At 37.9% G+C, this 14,601-nt stretch overlaps 1 protein-coding gene across 1 annotated transcript in view; it reads left to right on the top strand.

Moving 5' to 3' along the window:
* The window catches only part of SPECC1L (sperm antigen with calponin homology and coiled-coil domains 1 like), a 62,501-nt gene that overhangs the window by 30,437 nt on the left and 17,463 nt on the right, over positions 1-14,601 (top strand). The window contains exons 8-13 of the mRNA XM_030286140.4: positions 697-863; positions 2,496-2,587; positions 7,176-7,266; positions 9,119-9,202; positions 10,367-10,523; positions 13,558-13,660. Of these exons, the coding sequence (XP_030142000.4) occupies positions 697-863; positions 2,496-2,587; positions 7,176-7,266; positions 9,119-9,202; positions 10,367-10,523; positions 13,558-13,660 (694 nt within the window). The remainder of the gene's footprint in view (positions 1-696; positions 864-2,495; positions 2,588-7,175; positions 7,267-9,118; positions 9,203-10,366; positions 10,524-13,557; positions 13,661-14,601) is intronic.

Below are 14,601 nucleotides of genomic sequence, written 5' to 3'. Positions count from 1 at the left end.
TAGAAACTGAGTTATAGGTCTTTCTGAAGTATTAAATCATCAAATAGGAACATCTTGGACAGTACCATTTGAATCCTGACTGCATTGTGTCTAGGGTCAGATGTGTATATCGCTTACAGTAATGGTGCTTCTGATGTGTATATATAAAACAGTTGTTTTCTGCATGGATGGGAATTTGGTGAGATTTACATTACATTTAGCCCAGCATCTGGTAGGATAGGAGATCCTTTCACAGGCTGTGAAACTTCGGGTAAAGCTGATGCTGCCTAAAGATGTATACCATAAATATATTCTTACCTCCTTAGCATTAAATTGTTTTCCATTTATTCAGGTGGAAAAAAAATCTCCCCTATGAGATGATTATTTTCATGTGGAATGAGGAAATCCTTAAGTCTCAATTTTTTCCATTGGTGTGTGTGAGATAGGAATAAGAATTAAGCCTCATATCAAATATTGATCTGACAGACTTTTTTTACCGGATGCTGAGCTCTGTTGCTGACAAATAGTAAGAACTTACAATGAAAATTTGGGTTGGTAACCTATTTCTGAATTACAGTGGAAAGAAAACAAGGTTAATGTAATGACCCATTTGGACAATAGATTTTAATTCAGCTTCAATTTGTGTTGATGTTTTAAGCCTGTGCATGTTAAAATGGTTTTTTTAAATACCCTAAATGAGCAGCACATTGACTTCAGGCAGGAGGAAGAACGTGGTCGAGTGTACAATTACATGAATGCAGTAGAGAGAGATTTGGCAGCTCTGAGACAAGGAATGGGCCTGAGTCGCAGATCCTCCACCTCCTCAGAGCCAACTCCCACTGTGAAAACGCTCATCAAGTCCTTCGACAGTGCCTCCTCCCAAGGTGAGTCCCACCAGCCAGGGCAGAGCTGCGCCCGGCTGCCCCTCTGCCTCTGCTGCTCCGACGGCTCAGAGGCAAACTGCTTTGTCCTGTACTGACCTCCCAGTAATGGCTGAAACAAACCAACCCAAACTGGATTGCAGAACAGATTGTTCACTGCAGTTAAGTGCAAGCATCCTTTTTGGTCTTGTCTTTATTTTTCTCTTTGCTGTCGCATTGCCAGTGACTCATATGCTGGATGCTTTGATTCAGTGCTCCTGTATATTAGAAATACATAAACACATATGACACACATAATTATAGCTGGGAGCACAGCTGATTTCAGCCTGATTATTAAAATGTGAACTTAATGTTCCAAATTAAGCATTTTAAAAGCCATGTAATAGCTAGAGCTGGGTTTATTTCTTTTAATAACTTATATCTTGTACTCAGAACTCTGATGACAGTTAAAAGTAAGATCCAGCCGTATCACCTGTTGAAAGATATAGGACATATTTTCTAAAATGAAAGGAGTCTTACTCTTGAGACAATTAACTTTACTATGATTCTGATTGTGGGAAGAAGTGGTGTTCTTCTCCATAGGTGACCAGAATAAGGAGTCCAAGTAATTATTCTAAAATGAGAAACACTTGGGTTTCACCTTTAACTGCATATGAAACCTTGTGTGGATTAAAATATTTCCCTTGCCAGGTCTTTGGGTTTTGACTTTCATGTCCAACAAAGTCACCATAAGTTTAATGTAAAAAGTCTTGTTCTGAAACAGACTAAGTTAGCAGAGCCAGTACAGTACTGTGCACAGCAAAGCTGCTTTCCCCTGCTTAGAACCAGGGAGTTTAAGATACAGAACCATCTCTGTTATTTAACCATTCTGTAAATGCTTCTATTTCCATGCTTACTCGTTTTGGTTGCAGGTATTTCCAGTATTTCACTTTTCTAGTGTTAATTTAGAAGGTCTTTTTAGTGTGTTACTTGGAGGAAGGTGCTTTCTTGCCAGAGTTAGTTTAGTTAAATGGTAAATCCCCTCTCCCTTCTTTGGAATCTTTTATTTCAATCTAATATCTGCCTTCTACTCAGCCAGCATTCATGTCTAATTATGTTGTTAAATCATCAGATCACTGATTCACCAATTTGGAATTTTTCTGTTTTCACACATTTGTAAAAATGTTGCTTGTTTAATCCCAAAGTTTAAGGTATATAATAATCTAGTTCTCATGGACTTTGATTAGAAACTAGAAAGGAGAAGCAGGTGATATAGTTTATCTTTCTTGTATTACTAGCAGAGCCAGGAGCCTGCTGCTATCTCTTTAATTGTCTGAAGATCAGAGAGCTAGTAATGCCATGATTTACATCTGCCAAGGTAATAGTATCCTGCACCTCAGCCTTGTCCACCCCCAGCCAGCTCAGGCTTTCTCCATGGATGATAGAAAGACAGCAGATGAAGGTAATTGCAGGGGAGTAAATGTGTAGGCATACTTTCAAATGACTTTTCAGTCAACTGCTAATTGAAATTCTAAGAGTGTGATCTGGTAAAACTGGTAATGTAAAGTACAAGGTGAGGGTTGGCTTTAGCAGTCTCTTGTTGCACTGCAGAACAGTGTCATGCTCACTCTGGCTTCCTTTCCATGTTCCTCCTAGTTCCAAGCCCTGCTGCTGCCACAATTCCTCGCACTCCCCTGAGCCCAAGTCCCATGAAAACTCCCCCAGCTGCTGCTGTATCCCCTATGCAGGTGGGTGTTTATGACTGCACTTAATCCTTCTCTGTGAAGAAGATTGTGTGAAACTACAGGTGGTAACGTACAAGTATTGGCTGACTTGCTGGGGAAATAATGATAAAATGTTGCCTTAAGTAAGTAATTACTGAACTGTTCAGTCTAACAAGTCTGTCACTGAGAACCACGTTGGAAACTTGGAAGTTCTTGTTAAATATTTGCAACCATTTCTATTCCTGTGCTGTTACAAAGTGTGAGAGGAAGACTTTATTTGCATTCCTTAGTTTTAGAGTTGCCATTTGTCAGTTCTTAGGCCTGTGCCTGGCAGGGAAACAGCAGTAATCCCCTTTGGCAGTGGATTAAGGACTGTGCAGAATCTCTCAGCAATCAGTGTAAATGTATATTTCAATGCAGGCCTTACAGAGGGGATTGAAATAATTGCAAATTTCTGCTCTTTGTTGATTTTGCACTGGCAGACTTTGGCCAGTGGGTGATGGTGCTGTGTATTTTATGCTGAAGCTTTGTCCTTTTGCTCAGCTGCTGCAGCAGCCTGGGTGCACTGAGATGGCATTGTCAGGGCTCTGATGTTCAGCTTTGTAGATCTTTGCTGGCTTTATTATAACACTTGCTGTCTGAAGTGAGATTTTGGCAGAAGCCAACAAGTTTAAGGACAAAGCAGATGGGACCAGATTCATAAAGAAAAGTCAAAGAATGTACGTTGTTTTACTCCTTTAATATCCATAAGTCTCCTGTTGCCTTCAAGATAATGCTATCCAAAAGTTCCAAAATTTGATTTTCACTGTAGGTCAGTGTAATGATTTGGTAATACATTTTCTCTGCCTGAACTGAGGAGTCTATAGGCATATTAGCTTTTAGTCCTCAAGGAACAATACCTGGAACAGACTGTTCTCCTGTTCTCAAACTAGTGCAGCTTTTATTCGTTTAAGACTGAATTTCATGACACAAATAGATAGCCTTAAAGCAAAGAGAATGAATTAAATGGGTTTTTAGGAGAGCTTCTGCTTCTTCTTGTTGTTCAGTCACTCTTGACAGCAATTTTCTAAATTAGTTAAATGTGACGAGTTCGCTGACAGATGCTTTGTTCCTATTGATCTGGCTTTATATTTCTGTTTATTTCTGCACTCTTGTAGGAGGAGGCAGACTTAATCTCAAGTTGCAAAGGGCTGAACCAGACCTTTGGCAGACAGAAGACTTTTTGGTGAAGCCTAAGGCTTTATCTCACTTCATTTACCTGTAAATTAACCATGAACCAAAGTAATCTCTTAGAATACTGCAAAGCTGCTCAGGTTTACAGCTCTTGTTTGATGTTCTTGATCTGCCAGAATTACTTGAATTTTGAATTCAACTTCTGATATAGACCCAAGTCGTTAACAGCTGGATACTCATTAGTGGGAAACATTGCCTGAAAAACAAAGGGAAGGGTGTGTAAATGAAAACAGCTTCTATTGTCTTTCTGAAGATAGGTGGTTTTCTTCAAAGTGCTTGTAATTATCCAGAAGGCAATTGGGTTTCATGACCTCAGTTATGTGAATATTTTCTGCTCAAGAGAGAAGGGGGTTGAGTTTTCTCTGTTTTCATATTGCAGCCTTTTTCTACTGTTGCATTCTATGTAATTTTTTAAAAACATTTTTTGTTTGCACTTTCTTGGAATTGAAAAGCAAAATTTTAATAAGTAATCACAATGTGAGCTGAACTATTGGCTCCCACCTTATAGAAGTCATCTATGGTTTTAAGGTCTTGGAGGAAAGGTGGATCTCTCTATGGGTGTTGCAGTGTTTATTATCATTAATTTCAGTTCCTCTTAAATGCTGTCACAGGGGAAATATTTACATGGGCACCTACTGAGAAACTGCACAGTGTTCATACTTCCATAAGATGGATTGGTTGCAAAAACCATTGTCCAAGTACAAATGCATCAACCATGTGCTTTGTCTTTGAATTGCCTCAGTCTTGAAGAGATTTTGTTTGCTTGGTTTGTTTTTCTTTACAGCTGTGTGTATGTATAATGAGATAGATTCTTGGTTGTATTTTGCAAGTCAAAACAAACAAACAAAACCCTTTCTGGCTTCAGGTCCAAGCCTGCAGTAGAACATAGCTCTGTTTTACTATACTCTTAGCAGTACTGCAAAACAATTTAGGAAGAGAGGTATGAAGAGAATGCTTTTCAGAATGTGAAAACAGCCCTGCTGGGTTAGCCCAAAGCTTAGCTAGTCTGGTATGCCACTGGGAGTGACCAAAGCAGATGCCTAGGGAGGGATATAAGGACAAGGGGGTCTATCTGCTGCTCCTGGTTACTCCCATTTTCTGTTTTGTAGCTGGAGGACTCTCTGAAACAGATGTGGTTTCAGATTTACAGTTTACCACCGAATGTCCAGTTTTGCTTTGAGCATATAAACTGCCAGGGTCCAAGCAATTTAGTGTCAAAGATTTCCTATGTCTTAACTAGTCAGTATGTGAAAAACTGTTCTGCAATTGCCATGTGTAGGTGTGCTGGCATGGAGTGCAAAGTGATCAGAAAGAGGTAGAGGTGATGGTCATATTTTCTTCCCTAGCTGACAAAAAACACAAGGATGACAAGTCAGAAGCCAAATATTTGGAGTTGAAGTGACTAGTTCATCCTGCCATAGTTCTGTTTCAAATTTAAAGCATCTCCCAGACACCTGTGCACTGCTACATAGATGAAGGCAGGTGAAAATAGATAAACATCAGTTGGTCCATGTTCCTCTGGTTTGCAGTGCATCAGTCCCTGTGTTACTGCTGGTAGCTGTGAGATATGGAATTAGGAGTTAAAAAGTGCGAGGGAGCAAAGAGACAGCCAGTTGTTTTATTGCAAAGAGACAACACCAATATACAGCAAGTTATCAGCTGGGTGATACAGCCACTTTCTTACAATATCCATAAAGGATGTTTGGTTTTAAGGGATAAAGGTATATGGTTATCCAGCTCTTTACATACCTGTGTTTCTTGGCCGAAGCTCTGTACTTGCCTGCCTCTGTAGTGCCAGTCCCAAAGCTAATCAAAATTAAATATTTTTATTTTAGCCTCATAATTTAGCTGTTTCCTGGGGTGAGGAGATGCATTGAAATGGCTCACTTTGGTACAGTTCATAACCTTTAGTTAGGAAATGTTTGGGGCTTTTTTAAGTAGGTGATACAAGTGTGAAATAACAGCTCTTAGGGGAAGCTGTAATGGACATTTCTGGGCATGGCTCACAGGCACTTTCACCTGCACATTTAAAGGTATAATCTTTGTTGTGTATGTGCAGGACATTGGATATATGAAGTGATGACATTCTTTGTGCTGTACTTTGGCAGTTGTTCTCTCCATTTGATTTTTAGCACAAAAGCATAACTCCAGTTTGACTCTGATGAATAAGTAGCCCTGTAATCCTGCCTGTGCTATGGGATGCTGTAAAGTATATACTGTTAACTTGTTTTAATCACAATTCTGGATTTGTCTGTCTTGCCTACATAATTTGGCATGAGAAACATCTGACCTTTAGTATTTTATGAAGATAAGACTCATTTAACCTTGGGCCAGATGGAAACCTAAAAGAGTTTTCAGGATAAACAAATTAGTGGACTGATTATGATTAAATATTGGAATCTAATAGAAAGGACAGGGTGAATAAAGAATGAACTATAATTTGCAAGAGGCTCTTTGAAATGATTAATTTGAAGTAATTGTGGGCGATCCTCCATGAGTCTTCAACAACTGAATCTGTTTCAGTAACTATAAGGGTAATTATTGCTTTCTACAATTCACTGTGTGAGACTAAAATGCTTATTTTAGTCCTTTTCAGTGCTTACTGAACTGTGTGTACAAGTCTGAACACAGCTGTGATCATGTGCTTGCTAAAAGCCATATATTGCTAAATATTTATATAAAGCTTGAAAACTAAATGCTCAATTCATAGCTCTTTAGAGGAGAAAAAAAATTGAAGTGACCTGAGAAGGCAAAAAAAAAAATTGTTTTATAACATCTTTGACAAATAATAAAATGTGTCTCTCCATTTGTTACCAGAGCATCTCAGTTAAATATGTGGGAACAAAAGCTCTTGACATTCTGAATAAACCCCATTTTTCAGTAGTGTTTTTCTTAGCAAAGAGTACTTTGGGTCACTGTACCCATTACACCATTCTCTCAACTTTCCAGGAAGAGGCACAAAGCTGTAAAGGCTTATGTTAATTACACAAATCATGCACTAAAACCCTGGCTTTATATAGAGTGTTCTGTCGGTTTAAATAAACACGTCAAGTTTAACCAGAACAAACAAAATATAAATGAAGGTGAGAATTAATACAAAAACTGCAAGAGCATTCACAGCCTTAATTTTTAACATTGGTCTGAGGAACAGGACTTGGCTCAAAGAAGTAAATGTTACAGGATCAAGGCATAGTCAGATTGGCAAAAGTAAAGGTTTTAAAAGTAAAGAAGGAAAAATTTTCAAAGGTTCCTTTATTTTTGTATTTCTTTAAAATTAGTATTAATGTAATATCTGATTTTCTAAAGCTGATTCTGCAATTCCACATTTGGTTTTTTTAACTTCTAGTTATGTCTGACACAAGTATTTTTTCCATTTCAGAGGCATTCCATAAGTGGGCCAATATCAGCTTCAAAACCCCTTGCTACATTGACAGACAAAAGACCAAGCTATGCAGAAATTCCTGTTCAAGGTACTGATTCAAGTTCATTTAAACTTTGGTTTTAGCACTGCTATTGATAGTTTTTTAAAAAAAATTATTTAGTATCCAAAACATTATCATGTTACATATTTTTATTATCAAAATATCTTAATAGAATCATAGACTATCTCATGTTTAAGTTCTTTCTACTTGTGTTTCATCACATGTAGTGGTGTAACATAAAGATGCTTTTTTGGATTTCCAACAGAAACACAATTGCATGCTGATAACTTGGTACTATTCTGACAAGTTTCAGTGTGTGCATAAACTAAGATCACTTGTAAAATCAAGATAAGGTGATTTCAGGGACATACCTTGCAGCTGTCCCAGATATTAAAAAACCCAACTTATGGGGTTACAGGTTTTTTAACCCCACAAAATGAAACAAAGATGATGGTTGTCATTGTATTGCATGTGAATAATAAAATAAACTTATTAAGTATTGAACCTTCAGGAGCCAGATGAAAAATTGAATGGAATTGAGTGTTGATTTATCTATTTCCCAATATTCCCCTGCTCTGTGAACTTTGTTTTGTCTCTCAAAACCCTGTTCACAATGTGCTCTTCCTGTGAGAATGAATGGCTATCATGTGTTGGGTGTAGTTCTCTGATTTATGCCTGCTTTAGGGGCTTTTTGTGTGTAGATGTTTCTCAAGATAATCCCCATATGACTCCAGGCTGAATATTTCCTCTCAATTTGGTATTCCTGAGGTCTGATGTTTTCTAAAGGGTTGGGTTTTTTTTTTTTTCTGTAGCACTTCATAATAGTGTGTATGTGCCAGATTTCCTTCTTGCTTTTGTTGAATCCATATTGAGGCTATTTGTACAATGCAGCTGCAGTTTTAATTTTAGAAACTTCGATATTTTTAGGAATATTGAAATGCCTTTCCAAGAAGATAATACAGGATTCTTTAATTGTTACAGGGTTCAGGGATAGTCATAAGCTTAAACACAAAACTAATTTTATGTTTTACATGGCTTTTGTGTTTTTTTTTGAATCAGTGAATGCAGGAGCAGGACTGTGTTCCAGGAGTGAAGGTGCCAGACAGAATTCCCGTGTACAACCATACAGATATATTTTTAATGTATCTCTCCAGCAATGTGTGAAAATGTCACATTTTCAATTAATAAATGGGGTTTCACTTTTCTTAATCCTTGCTTCCATGAGGTTTTATATTCAAATAACTGTCTTCTAAGCGTTTCTACGTAGGAGTATGTAAACCTTTTATTTGCAGCTTTTACTTGAAGGAATATTTCATAATAGGAAATGGCTTTGATTTGTTGCTAAGAAAATTATTTTGTAGGGTTTTTTTCTCACTGGTGTTAGGCAGAATTAATCTTGCAATATGTAAAGGCACTTTTTAGATCCTACTTCATGGAGATAGAAAGGAAAAATATATAGTTTTATTTAATAATAAAATGAAAAAAAAAAAAACCAAACCTGAAAACAAAAAAAAATGTCGATCCAACAAACCAGAGAGAAGGAAAAAAGAAATCACCTGAGGGATAAAGCAGTCTGCTTTACCATTGAACATTATGAAGGACATATTGAATATTTTTGGCCATGAGCTGAATGGGGGTTGCTTTCTCAGCCTTTTGGTGTAAGGATTTTTTATGGCCAGGGCAAGTGGATTAGCAGAATGCCTTAGGGCAAAGGATTAAGGTGCCCCTGGTGTATTCCTGGTGCACTTCATTGGCAATGGGCAATTTTAGGGCTTTTCTATCTTCCAGCTAAAATCAACTGCCCTCCCTAAAACAGCCAAACTCGGGCACTGGTGGGCAATATTGGTGACTCAGACCCTGACTGTCTTACATTTGATCTCCCTCCTTTCTCTTTGTCCAGAGCATTTGTTGAGAACATCCTCCACCAGCCGCCCGGCGTCTCTGCCCAGAGTCCCCGCCATGGAAAGTGCCAAATCCATTTCAGGTAACACCACAGCTTTTAGGTGTCAGCAAAATTAGGAGCTCTCATTTCAGTCATGTACTTACAGTTCTGTTTTGTGACTGGCATAACCCACAAATATTCTTCAGTACTGCTGATGGTAGTTGCTGGACATTTGATGTTAACTTTGGGTTTTAAAAAAGCCTGACTTGCTAAAAGTTTATGCAGAGTGTTAATTTACTATCAAGCTGTATATATTGATGTCTCAGTATCAGCAGGGGCTTCTAAAACCAAATCTTTATTAATTATAGCACAAATGGTGGGGTACTGTGAAAATGATGCTTTGTATAATCTAGGTATAATTGATTTTAGATCAATATTTAAAAAAAAACTATATTTGAGTAATGCTTACACGTTTTAGATAGTTTTTGTTTGTATAAGAACACAAACTTCTTGTGTGTGGTATTAGTAAATTAATGTAGTTGCCCCCAGTTAATTAGAAAATAAGCCCCTGATTTATGTTTGATTTGCACAAACATGAACAATGATGATTTTTTAAGTATAAAGGCAAACCTCATACTTTTAACTTGAAACTCTTCCGTGTAGAGAACATGTAACAATTCCAAGTTAGGTTTTACAGAGTACAATGCTTGTGCTTTCATTTGAAAGAAAAAGAATTTCCTTTGATAAAATGAAGCAAGCTCTGTGGAATGTGGCTGACTGGTCTCAGGTCAACATTTGATATTCTTGTTGATGATATTTAATTAATGTTCAGAGCATCACATACATGGCAATTCTTCATTAAAATTGAATGGAAATAAAACAGCTGTCATCTCTAAACTGATTTGGCTTTCTTTTTCCTTAGCTACTTGAAGCTTCGCAGTGTAACTGTCTGGACTAGAGGAAAATAAATGTTTTGATGTTAAAATTCCTTCTCATTCATTAAATCCTTCAAATGGAAGTGGTCATGTTCCATTAAGATACATCCATCAAGCTTTCTTTGCTTCAAAATACAGGCTTGATCATAAATGTTTTTAGTACAGTCTAAAGCTTTCATATTTCCAGAGTGGAAGGCATCAAGAAGAATGTTGACACCTACTATTAGATACGGGTTTCTATGCTTGGTTTCTGAACTCATGCTTGTCTGAGAGCAAGTTTGAAAGTTTTGATGTTTGCAAATGATAAATGCCTGGGCAATTTCCCCCTTAGTGTCTCGAAGAAGTAGTGAAGAAATCAAGCGGGACATCAGTGCACCGGATGGAGCATCCCCAGCGTCTCTCATGGCAATGGGTACCACCTCACCACAGCTGTCCCTCTCATCCTCTCCTACAGCATCAGTCACCCCTACAACCAGGAGCAGAATAAGGTAACAGTCCTTTATTGGGGTTAATTCCACAGCTGTCTGCCTGCATACCTCTAGTATATAATATGAACTGAGACTGCAGGACCCACACAGTAATCACCTTCAGTAATCTGTAAGAGCTTCAGAAAGGTTTTTCTGCAGCTCAGTATTTGTTTTGAAAGTTAGACTAAAAGTTAAACTTTTTAAAGCTTTTGTGTTAATAACAGAATTTATACTTCACTAGAAAAGCAAGCTAAGTCATGTCACTAAATAATAGTAGCAGTTCAAAATACCACAAAGCCAAATTCTGGAAGTGAGCTTGCAGCACATGGAGCAGATCATGCAGACTGGCTTGGACCCAGGGAGACCATGGTAAACCTTAACTTCTGTAATCCCAGTTGAAGACAAAAAGCAGCATGCCCAGATCTTTATCCCAGACACTGGCAGGTCTTTTTAATAACCATGATTGAATGGGCCTGGGTTTTTTTGTCCCACAGATGGAGTTATAGTGCAAGTCTGAGCAGCAAATGGCCAGACAACCTTCTGTGATTAGTAAGACAAAAGATAAGTCTGTGGTAAATATAAAACTTTTCCTTTCTGTTGTGTTATCAGTCAGAGGACTTCAAAGTATTTAATCTTCGCTTTATCCAAGTGAAGTATGTTCTCAGCTCTGCTTCATAGATTGGGAAATTTGCAGACAAAGGTTAAATAACTCTGTCAAGACCATTTCTCACAGAACTTCCTGACAAAGCTTTTGTACAGCAGAACTGTTAAACCCGTAATGTTCAGAGACACTTGCAATATGTATAAAATTCTAAAGTATTCACAGTTGTGGGTGCTTTTGAAAGTGATTTTCCTGAAATTAGCTGACACAGGCCTCAGTGCCACCCTCCTTTTATTGTGCAGAAATTAAACTAAGTTTAATTGTGGGTACTTTACTACCAGCAATTAACGTGTATGTTAGCACCTAAATTTAAACTGGTTACATCCAGAAATAAGTTTAAAAAAAAAAACTCTAAAACACTTGTGTATTCTCTTTGATTTGAAATGCTGTTGACCCAATATGTGAACATACAAGATTTTTATGTCAAATCATTTCTCATTGTCTCCATACAACTTAATGCTAATTTATTTTCTTCAGGAGTGTTTTCATAACTGTGAGAAGCTGATATAAACCATGTGCTATTGCTGGAATTTGAGAACAGGCTGTACAGCTCCCTCATGGCTAAACAGTATGTTTAGTGTAAAGAGAGAGGGATGTTTTTATTGGAGTTCTATTGTTGCCCCAGATCTCTGTTCTTCAATTCTCATAGTGTTGCATAACCCTCATTATAGATTGAATATGCAATCCCATTGTTACTTGTTTCAATCACCAAAGGAGAAAATCACCAGTGTAAGTTGTTGATATTTGTAATGATTTCAGAACTGAAGTACAGAATTTCTTGAAGCATCTTCTGGCTGTGTGGTGCCTATGAAGTTTAGGTACAGTGACCTGTTCAGATAATTTATTTCCTATTTTAAATACACAATTATTGACTTCCTTGTCATGTTAAATCAAGATGAGCAATTAGGTTTGAGGGCTCAGCATCAAAAATAGCAGTTACTGTTCTGTGTTTAATGGGCATAATTTTTTATGGATATTTCAGCTGTTATCTCTAAATAACTTGGAGATCCTGCCCATCCATATGTCAATGAAGACTGGCCAAGCAAACTGCAATACATGTACTTAAGATTAGTGCCTTAAAACATTTCCTTGTCTGATGTGCCACATTCTCTTTTGTGCATGGGCCAAGAGATGCTGATACATGGAACAGTCTCTGGTGTTCTGTTTATAGCACGCACACATAGAATGTGTGAAGATATTCACATTCCATGGATGCTTTCTTTTCCCTTAGCAGGAGCTGGAGAGTTGCTACCTGTAAATCTGCAGCAGAGAATCCACTGATGATATTATTTACTTCCACATTCCACCCCTCTTTCCAGTCACCATATATGCTGTAAAGAACAAAGAGTTGAAGATTTGAGAGTGAATGCATACAATCCCTTTGTCTTTTGGGAAAGATTCAGAAAGAGTAACTTAGGGTATCATTTCTGTGAATGTTTTGAAAACTTTGCTTACATCAGATAGGACTCTTTAAAAATGGCAAATGGGAACATCTTTGCAGTTCACTGATAGCTATCGTATTTTAATTTTCCACATGGAGATTTTTAAAAACAAGAACAACTTCTTGCACACTTTGTGTGTGTAACTAATAGCCATAATGGTGTAGTACTTGCTCTTTTTGTCAAAGACTGTTTATTATAATACCTATAGAAATACTGAATCATGTAGCCAGGCCACTAAAGAAGTGTTAGCCTCTATAATATATATATTTTTAATCTAAGAATTCATTTCTGAAGCGTGGTAAAGAGATGCTTGTAATGTAAGGCTCATGAAGAAAATTGCCAACTTAGGTTGTTCTTTTCTTCCCCAATCTTTTCTTAAGGAAAAAATTACTTAAGATATCTTGACAAACTGGAATTGAAATTAATTGACTGCTTTTATTGTGCTAATACATCAAATGGCAGATCAGCCTACATAGATCTTCCCCTTCTTTTTTGAGAACTCCAGGTCTCAGGCAAGTGTTCTGGTAATAACACCCTGCTGCTCATATGCAAACTTGTTGTTCCAAGGTGACATTTGTAATCAGCCATGAGATGCAAAAGAGATAGCATCAGTTTATATTCTTTCTAAATCAGAAATAAAGTCGCTTGAGTTAGCTTAATGGTTCAGGCTGGAACTTAATATGTTGTGAGTTTAATTTTTCAAACTCTTAAAAATATCATTGAGGTGGAAAGATCTAGTTAAAAAAGGAAAAGATCTAGTTAAAGGAAAGTGAAGGATGATTTGCCAATGAAAGAATTACTCCAAACTAACTCAAAAGTCTTTTGCAGGTATTCCTGTGTGTTCTGTTTTTCAGTTTGCTACTTTCAGGGTGCCAAGAATTTGTCCTTCTATTTAAGCCTTTATAAATACCTATTTCTGTTGTGTTATAAGCTGTTCTGGCCTTGTTCCTAGGGAAGAGAGGAAAGATCCCTTGTCTGCCCTGGCAAGAGAATATGGAGGCTCCAAGAGGAACGCCCTGCTGAAGTGGTGCCAGAAGAAAACAGAGGGCTACCAGGTACCTGCAGAGCTGGCTGACCCTGTGCTCAGTGGCTGCCAGGCAGTGGAGCCTGCCCGTGGCACGAGCCAGGCTGCTCCACACCTGACTGCAAGGACTGAGTGCCCTGGCATGTCCTGTTCCTCCCCTTGGAACGTGTGCTCCCAGTGCTGCTCCAGCACCAGCAGCTCCTCAGTCACTTTGCTCCACAGCTTTTTCTTAAGGGGGCAGCTGCCCTCCCACAGAGCCACTTGAAATCAGCCTTTTACAGGTTGCACTTTTGAAACTGGAGCTGAAACTTTATCAACTGAATGTTTAAATGAATGTTTCCCAAATGCAACTAGAGTACCATTTCTCAGATTTCAGAGATTTATTTTTTTATAGGTAATTATCATAGGGTTTTCTTTGGATCTTTGAATGCACTCCCATTTGGCCTCTTAGGGTCAGTTTGTTTTGTCAAGGTAGCATTGTCTTGCATTTTGAACTTGGCTTGCTACTGTAGTTACAGACTTTTTTTTTTTTTTTTCTTCACTTGGTCCAAATGTTATCAGAAGCCAAAAGAACTAACAAGATAACTGTCCAGAGTTCTCCTGATTACATTATTTTTTCAAAAGAATAGTGGCTTCAGCAAACTAAACCAGGATGTTAATAGTCTGACCATGATGTATTTGTTTGGTTAACTTGTATTGAAAGTGTTTGGAGTTCCCAACACAATCCTCAGTTTAAGAACTTTACTCTTTCCACGACTTGAGCCTCACAATGCAGGAGGAAGTTGAGAGCCACATAACAGGATGGTCGCCCATCCATAGGAAAAGTCCTCCTCCAGCACAATGGACAGGCAGTGATTTAAGCCCTCCCCCTCTTCCTGTGGCATGTCTGATACTCAGCTGTGCTATTCCTGAGGAGAAGCAGCTTTGTGGAAAGAGCCTTTCTCCTTCCCCACATTTTAAAAAAGGCAGGAT

This window comes from Taeniopygia guttata, chromosome 15 (assembly GCF_048771995.1).
Source record: "Taeniopygia guttata chromosome 15, bTaeGut7.mat, whole genome shotgun sequence".
In the NCBI taxonomy this organism is placed as follows: Eukaryota; Metazoa; Chordata; class Aves; order Passeriformes; family Estrildidae; genus Taeniopygia; species Taeniopygia guttata.
Note: the sequence above shows the minus strand (reverse complement) of the source record. Positions and strands in the feature narration are given on the sequence as shown.